General features: G+C 44.4%; 1 protein-coding gene across 4 annotated transcripts in view; it reads right to left on the bottom strand.

The window, feature by feature from the left end:
• Positions 1 to 8,752, bottom strand: part of Ctps2 (CTP synthase 2) — a 126,951-nt gene extending 118,199 nt beyond the window's left edge. The window contains exons 1-3 of one of the 4 annotated variants that reach the window (XM_029534469.1): positions 8,590 to 8,752; positions 6,520 to 6,724; positions 1,379 to 1,549 (exon numbers count right to left, since the gene is read on the bottom strand). In XM_029534469.1, the coding sequence (XP_029390329.1) occupies positions 1,379 to 1,549; positions 6,520 to 6,724; positions 8,590 to 8,697 (484 nt within the window). In that variant the 5' untranslated portion in view covers positions 8,698 to 8,752. Of the gene's footprint in view, positions 1 to 1,378; positions 1,550 to 6,519; positions 6,725 to 8,074; positions 8,389 to 8,589 lie in introns of those variants that run through there. The other 3 variants (XM_021187565.2, XM_029534470.1, XM_021187561.2) reach the window with 3 other exon arrangements.
• Positions 8,753 to 8,991: the final 239 nt, after the last annotated feature.

The raw sequence follows: 8,991 nt of genomic DNA, 5'->3' as shown, positions 1-8,991 counted from the left end.
GCCACCACTGCCTGGCGAAAAACACTGTCTTAAAAAATCAAAAAACAGGGCTGGAGAGATGGCTCAGTGGTTAAGAGCACTGACTGCTCTTCCAAACGTTCTGAGTTCAAATCCCCTCAACCACATGGTGGTTCACAACCATCCATAATGAGATCTGATGCCCTCTTCTGGGGTGCCTAAAGACAGCTACAGTGTACTTACATATAATAAATTTTAAAAAAATCTTTAAGAAAAAAAATATTTTAAAAAAATCAAAAATCAAACAAACGAACAATAAATAAGTAAAGGCCAGGCATGGTAGCACACACCTTGAATCGTAGCACTCAGGAAAATAGTGTGTGCTGACTTGAATGAAATGCCCCTATAGTCTTGGGCATTTGAATACACAGTCTCTAGTTGGTGGCACCTAAGAAGTAGGGCCTTGTTGGAGGAAGCATGCCACTGGAGGTGGGCTTGGAAAGTTTCAAAGCCTCACACCATTCCCACTGTGCTCCCTGTGCTTCTTACTTGTTCAACATGTGAGCTCTCAGCTTGCTTCTCTCAGTAGCCATGCCTACCCCATGAGACAGGAATGGACTCTTACCCTATGAAACCATCAGCACAAATAAGCCCATCTATAAGGTGCTTTGGTCAGGGACTAAATCACAGAGGCAAGTGGATTTCTGTGGATTCAAGGCCAGTCTGATCTACATAGCAAGTTCCAGGTGGGCCAGAGCACCACAGTGAGACTGTTTCTCAAAACCAACCAAAAATAAATAACATCAGGACCTTGGGATATAGAGCTCAGTTAGTAGAGTTCTTGCCTAGCCTGCATGAAGCACTCAGTTTGACCCATAACACTACATAAACTGGTGGTGGTCAATGTCTATAATCCCAGCACTTAAAAAGATGTAGGCTGGAGGACTGTTACATTCAAGGTCATCCTTGGCTACATAGCAAGTTAAATACTATCCTGGAATACATGAGACCATTTCCAAAAAAAAAAAATGAAAATTTAAAAATATTATCCAATAACAAAACAGATGAAAATATATTCAGGAATATTGGAGGGAAGGCAATCTTTAGAAAAGAAAGCAAAGGGACTGGAGAGATGGCTCAGCGGTTAAGAGGACTGGCTGCTCTTCCAGAGGTCCTGAGTTCAATTCCCAGCCACCATATCATGGTGGCTCACAGCCATCTGTAATGGGATCTGATGCCCTCTTCCGAAATGTCTAAGGAAATCGACAATATACTCACGTACATCTTTAAAAAAAGAAGAAAAAAGAAAGAAAAGAAAGTAGAGATTTCAGAGCCCACAACCTTCTCTCTTCTGTTAAATACATAGTTTCCCCTGAGTGACGTTTAGCACACAGGGCCTATAATGTTGTGGAGTAAATACCTTGAACAGTTTTCCCCAGGTAATCACCGCGCCTCTCTTTGTTGATCACATGCTGATATATCTTCCCAGTGGTGATGTTGTTGTCTTTATAGAGATTAATGTCCAAGAATCTTTCATAATTTCCAAGGTCCAAATCAACTTCTCCACCATCATTTAAAACAAATACTTCACCTATGATCAAAAGGCAGCATAGAAATTAAAACTTGCCCGGCGTGGTGGCGCACACCTTTAATCCCAGCACTTGGGAGGCAGAGGCAGGCGGATTTCTGAGTTCGAGGCCAGCCTGGTCTACAGAGTGAGTTCCAGGACAGCCAGGGCTACACAGAGAAAAAAATCCTGTCTCAAAAAAAAAAACAAAATAATAAAAAAAAAAAAAAAACATGTTGGTTTTTGCCAGTGAGGAAAGCCACCCAGAACCTGGCTGCTTTGCCCTTTCCTATTCCCTTTCCTATCCTGAGTTCTGCTTGTGGACGTTGTACATCGTGGTGCGGAGCCTAGTGCGCACCACGATGTACAACGTCCACAAGCAGAAAACAAATACTTCACCTATGATCAAAAGGCAGCATAGAAATTAAAACTTGCCCGGCGTGGTGGCGCACACCTTTAATCCCAGCACTTGGGAGGCAGAGGCAGGGGGATTTCTGAGTTCGAGGCCAGCCTGGTCTACAGAGTGAGTTCCAGGACAGCCAGGGCTACACAGAGAAACCCTGTCTCGAAAAAATCAAAAATCAAAAAACAAAATAATAAAAAAAAAAGAATACATGTTGGTTTTTGCCAGTGAGGAAAGCCACCCAGAACCTGGCTGCTTTGCCCTTTCCTATTCCCTTTCCTATCCTGAGTTTGTATTCAGACCTCGTAGCTCCCTTAGTTTGCCTGAAAGTCGGGCCTAACTACCACCAGCAGTCTTTGTGACCACACACACACACACACACACACACACACACACACACACACACACTGGTGCTGTTTGACTGACTGTGTGTGGTTGTGTACATAAAACCCAAAAAGATATGTCAGGCATCTGAACCTGGAACTTAAATCCAGAGAGAGAGAGAGAGAGAGAGCAGTCCAAGTAGCAATAGATTTGCACATGCATCCAGGTGCTGAGGAGGCATCTGAAATGACATGTTCTTTCACCCATAATTTATTGCAGCTGAGCTAGTGTGTCGGTTTCACCAGTTTCAGCAGTTGTATTCAAAATTCAAACCATGACCAAACTTTTCTGCAATTCATTTGCGCACAAGCGAACCTAAGAACTTTGGAATGTTCCCATCTGTGCCCTTTCTATGTTTTTGTATTGCTAATTCAGGCTTGTTGGCTCTACCTGTCAATCACCTCAAAAAAAAAAAAAATGCAAGCTACCACAACCTAATACGTCCTTTACAAACAAAATCAAATTCTAACAAGATACCCCTTTTGCTTGTTTTATTCTCAAGCTAATAAAATTTAAGAAACAGAAACTATACCTCGGCACAAACATACAGAATCTTCAATTTTCAAATTTTTGAAAAAAAAAAAGAGGACAGTAGTCATAAATTTATGAAGACTTACTACATTTTTAAAACTTGTCAGATTTCAGAGTTGTAGACAAGAATCAACCTCAAACCCTCTATCCAGCAAAGACAGGCACAGTGGTACATGCCTGATCCTAGCCCTTGGGAAATGAGGCAGGAACGACCCTGAAAGTTTGGAACCAGACTGGTATAAGCGGTTTCAGGACAGCCAGGGGTACAGAGTAAGACCGTGCTTCAAAACACACACTACAGGGCTGGAGAAATGCCTCTGCAGAATCCGGAACGTACTGCTCTTCCAAAGGGCCAGAGTTACATTCCCAGCACCCACTGTCTGTAACTACAGTTCCAAGGGATCTGAGTCCCTTTTCTGGACTCCTTGGGTATTAAGGATACATGTGGTACGCATACATACATGTAGAAAAATACTGACACATAGAATAAAAATAAATCTTAAGACCAGGAGTGGGGGACTGGAGAGATGGCTCAGTGGTTAAGAGCACCGACTGCTCTTCTAAAGGTCGTGAGTTCAAATCCCAGCAACCACATGGTGGCTTACAACCATCCATAATGAGATCTGACGCCCTCTTCTGGTGCATCTGAAGACAGCTACAGTGTATTAGATATAATAATAAATAAATCTTTTAAAAAAAAAAAAAAGACCAGGAGTGGTGGTAACTTACCTTTAATCTCAGATGCCTGTGAGTTCAAGACCAGCCTGATCTACATAATGAGTCCCAGACCAGACAGGTCTACATAGTGAGACCCTATCTCAATATATATGTGTATGTGTATGTATAGATGTGTACATATTTATATATTAAATATATATAAAATATAAGGAATCTTTTTAAAGGAATTATGAGGGCTGAGGCTGTAGCTCACCTTAAGGATCTGGATTAGATCTCTTCATTAAAAAAAATGTATAAAAACCAAAACATACAAGACATAAAATAAATTTAAAAATGTGTATTTATGGTATGGTGTATATGTGTGTGTGTGTGTGTGTGTGTGTGTGTGTGTGTGTGTGTGTNTGTGTGTGTGTGTGTGTGTGTGTGTGTGTGTGTGTGTGTGTTTGTGTATGTGTGTGTATATGTACATTATGTATCAAAAGCTTGGGAAACACCCTTATTTTTCAAGCTGGAAATAGACACAAACCATTTATTTTTAGAAATTAGCTCTTAAGCCTAGATTATAATTATAATCATGATCTAGGCCTAAGAGTTAATTTTGCTTCTATTTAAAAAACAAAGCAAAGAAAAACCAGTTTAAGATTCAACTTACTTCAAAACTGAAATGACCATTCAGGAAGCTCCTTGGGTGTGATAATACTAGCCTATAACTCTGGGTCCTGGGAAGACTGAGCTGAAAGAGCTGCTTGAGTCCCACAGTTGGAAGCAAATAACTCATCTCCAAAAAGGGAGAAAACACTGTAAAATTAATGCCTGGTTCTGATGCTACAAAACAGGATAGAAGATAGCTGAGAGTTAAGGATCAAGAACAAAGGACACAAAGGGACAATTTTATGGAGCTGACTGTCTCCTTCCACCTTTGGGTGAGGTCTGGGGATCACTAGGGTCATTAGGCTTGCCCTTTGGGGTAGCAAACAACTTTACTAAGTCAGCCCCACAAAGGGGATTTTTGTTCTGTGATCTATCAGGGCTAGTTACACAAGAGGTTCATTTAGATAAAATTCATCCTCAAAGCCATACACTGAAGATTTTTTCTGGTTGTATCTAAAAAAAAAGGGGGGGGTTAAGGGCCTGCAAGATAGCTCAGCAAGGAAGGGTGCTTGCTGCTTAATCTGACAACATGAATTCAGATTGAACTGAGCCCCTGTATGGTAGAAAGAGAATTCCCGGTCATAAGTTGTTTTCTGACTGCCACATACTTTCTGTGTAGTGAGCACACACACATAAGTAAGTAAAATACAAGTACATACAAAAAAAAATAAAGTGAATAAATACTTTTTTGGGGTGTGTGTGTGATATAGGTATGCATTCCCATGGATATTGGACATATAAACACAAAAGTGTGCATGTATATGCGTGCCCATTCATGTGGAGGCCAGAGATGTCTTGTTCAATTGCTCTGAACCTGAATTTGTCTCCTGATGAAACTGGAAATCACCCATTCTGCTAGGCTAATTAGCCAAAGAGCTCCAGGGACAGCTCCATCTGTCTCTGCTTCATGTGTACTGGAGCTTCAGATGCAACTGGCTTTGACCTGGGTGCTGAGGGATGCAAACTCTCTTCTCTATGATTATATGATCATATTCCTGAATAAGAAACATCCAGCCCCTTGTTTTTCTTGGTTTTTGTTTTGTCCTTGTTCTTTTGAGATCGGGCCCCAGGCTTGCCTTGAAGTTGTAGTTGTAGCTGCTAAAAGCGGGGTCTCATGTAGACCAAGTTAGCCTCAGACTATGCAGCTGATGAAAGCTGACCTTAATTTCTCCCTGAAGCCCCATTTCTCCTGTTCATCTCTCAAGATCTGGGATTATATGCATGTGCTACCAAGCCTGGTATTAATGACCTTTTTTTAAAAAACTAATTTATACATATCAAAATGCCTGGCTGTGGTGACTCAAACCTATAATCGCAGAACTCAGGAGGTTGAAATGGATTCATGTGAATCCAAGGGCAGCCTGGGCTACAGAGTGAGTGCTGGATTAGCTTGGGCTACAGTGTGATCAAAGAAAACTGTCAGGGTCAGGAAGATGGCACAGCGTATAAAGCACTTGCCACACAAGTCTAAGGACATAGTTCCGATCCCCAGCCGCCATGCAAAAGCCAGGTGGGCACAGCACCCTGCCTGTGATCCCTGCATTCCAGCGGAGCACTCTGAAGACAGAGGCTGGCACTCCCTGGACGAAGCTGGCTAACGAGACTCACGAAATCAACAGGCTCTGGGCTCCAATGAGAGAGCCCACCTCAAAGTATAAGGTGGAAATGACTAAGGGCGACATCTGAAATCAACCTCTTTCCTCAGTATTCACTGGTGCTCACACACACACACACACACACACACACATACTCAACCACACATACATTCATGCATGCACACCCTCCCCCCAAGACATCTAAAATAAAGTCAATATTTATAACAATGATTCCAGCAGTGGGAAATGGTAAGTGGGAAATTTACCTTTATGATAAAATAAACTAAACCCAAGTCCATAGAAAAATGGTCCATTTCCAAAGACTTGACTATGTAGAATGCCATCAGTGATCTGAAAAATGGATCAGTAGCCGTAAGAACTTTCACACAGTTCTAAGGCATGATCCAGCAAGTCTACTTCTGGAAGTCTATCCTAGAGAAGATACACAAAACACAAGACAAGGGACTAGAGAGACAGCACAGCACTTAGGAGTATCTGTTGCTCTTGCAAAGTACCAGAGTTAAGATCCCAGAGTACCCATAGCTCACATCCACCTGTAACTTCACCCAGTTCCACAGAATCTCTCTCCCAGCCCCTGTAGGCACCTGCAAACACATAGCACATACAGTCACATATGCACATAAATACAAATTTAAAAACACCCACAGAGAAGAAATCACTGCAAAGTATGTGTATTTAGTATAGCAAAAATAAAGTTTAAGGCTTTAAAAGGAAAAGATTCCTTTTCATACCATGTTCATACGGTGAGAAAGTTCCAGCGTCGATGTTAATATAGGGGTCAATTTTGATGGCAGTTACTCGGAGTCCACATGACTTGAGAATGGTCCCGATGCTACTGGCGATGATCCCTTTACCAATGCCTGAGATGACCCCACCAGTAACCAGGATATACTTCATTGGCGGGCGAATAGGTGACTGCCAATACCCAGATGCAATCTGAGAAACAACCAAATTATGAATTAGAGTTGAAAAAAATTGGACAAGATAACCAATGCCTAAGGCAGGAAGAAAGTTCTGAGTTCAAACCCAGCCCAGGTTACATAATTAGATCCAAGCCAGACTGTACTACAGAGTGACTGTCTCAAAAAAAAAAAAAAACAATATAAAGTTAGGTGGCACACTCCCTGAGTTCCAGTACTCAAGAGACAAAGACAGGTAGGTCTCCGTAAGTTTAAGGACAGCCTGGTCTACACAACAAGTTCCAGGCAAGTTGTGGCTACAAAGTGAGACCCTGCCTCAAACAAGAAAGAAGAAACAAAGAGGGGAAAGAGAGAGAGAGAGAGAGAGAGAGAGAGAGAGAGAGAGAGAGAGAGAGAGAGAAAGAGAGAGAGAGAGAGAAACTAAGCTTTGGGAGGGGAACAATATAAACACATCTCCGTTTCAACTTGCCACACATGCATTTCCAGTCCACTGTGCAGGCCTGGAACCTGGAGAAACCAAGAAACACCAAGAGACACCTTTCTAACGATGCTCATTTTAAAAGTAATGTAAATCGAACACAAAAGAGTACTTACAATACTTATAAGCCCGAATTATGACGTTAGTGATGAGCAAAACTAAGCCAAGAAGATGATCATCAAAACAGTGCAAGGGGGCGGGGTAGGGAAATGGACTGACTAAAGAAAAAGAGCACCAAGGACCCCTGTGGAAACGGTCTAAATCTAGTCAAACCCCACAGACCTGATGTGAAATGGAATATTTCATGAGCATAAAGTACACATCAATTGTTTTGAAGACGGCATCCGCCTCCCCCAGGCGGCAGAGCTTAGTACGCTGAGGCCAGCTAGAAGGGTTGTTGTTTAACCTGTACACTAGTGTAGAAAGCCTACTCAAAACCCGATTCATCCCCGCGGAGCTCGCCCCACTCCGTCTCGTGGTTTCACTTCCGCCAACGCCATCTCGGGGCTCCACAAAGCAGAGAAAAATAGGGCTTGGGGTGCGGAATCCAGCGCGGAGAGGCACACCCCCAAGGGACTCACCGATTTGGACCCCAGGTCACTAGCTACCTCCAGGAGACAGGCTCCGACAGAGCACTGGGCACTAGTGGGCGTTGTCCTCACCCCACCCCCACCCCATCCCCAAGGCCCGTTGGATCGCCTAGGTTTTCGAACACTAAGTGTGAGATGCGAATGGTTGTGGGCTGGGCGTGGGCACCAGCCGGAAGGGGACAAAATTGCCCAGGCCCCAAATGTGCTGCGGGCAAGGCCGAAATGGCCCGGGGGGACGCATGGTGTTCTAGGCACCGAGGCCGGAGGAGATTCGGAAGAGGCCCAGGAGGGGTGTTACCTGTGCAGTGGCGAGGGCGCCGTGGAGGGTGGCTCACGCAGCTCCACCCAGCGGCCAGCCTGGCCTGGCGCTCACCTGTCCTATGGGTGCAGGGACCGCATCTAGGGCTCTCTGGTCACCACTCGATCCTGCCTGCCCCCAGGGACTGAGGAGCCCTCCTCACCCACCTTCCCCTCGCTGTCCAGCAGCCGGCCCAGCTGACTCACGCTGATTGTGAAATTGGGAGTGCTGCAGCGTTGGGTTCCAGCGACAGTACAAAACAAGCGCCTAAAAAGTGTTTCCTACAGCACAGGCAGCTCCCATCACCCTCTGCTCTAGACGTCCTTGGCCCCAGGCCACAGTATGGGCCGGCCCCTCCCTCCCTCCCTCCTTTCCCCCTCCCTACCCCCTTCCTCCTCCCCTCCCTCCTGTGGTTAGCAAGCTTCAGGCTAGCTAGCCCCTGAAGGCTCCAGGACTGCTCTGAACCCCGGACCAGCCGTGCCCCTTGCTCTGATTCTCCCGCCAACTCCACTCACCAGAAATGTTTGACCACCCGCTACAGTGCAGCCCAGCAGTCCGCCACCGCATAAGGTGGGAAAAGAGGAAAACAAAGCAGAATTCTTGCCTAGGAGCTCACTGCCCATCTACGCGTGTCTGTCCATTGGTTAATGAACTTCCTTAGCCCAAAGTTAGGAAGAGAGGAGGAGCAGAGCTAAGTAGGAGAGTAGGCTTCCAAAGCGACTTCGGGGGAGTTTAAATGATAACTGTGGCAAAGGACACCCAAGGCTGTCTCAGGAGAAGGAAAGGAGGAAAAACATCTGAAAAATAAAAGATCTAACTGGACACAGGTTTGAAGGGAGCTGACGTTTTAGAAAAGCCGTGAATTTTATATTTTATTTTATTTTATTTGGTTTTTAAGACAGGCTAGGACTGGAGAT

Source organism: Mus pahari, chromosome X, assembly GCF_900095145.1.
Source record: "Mus pahari chromosome X, PAHARI_EIJ_v1.1, whole genome shotgun sequence".
In the NCBI taxonomy this organism is placed as follows: domain Eukaryota; kingdom Metazoa; phylum Chordata; class Mammalia; order Rodentia; family Muridae; genus Mus; species Mus pahari.
The sequence above is the reverse complement of the archived record's forward strand: the minus strand, read 5'-3'. Positions and strand labels throughout refer to the sequence as shown.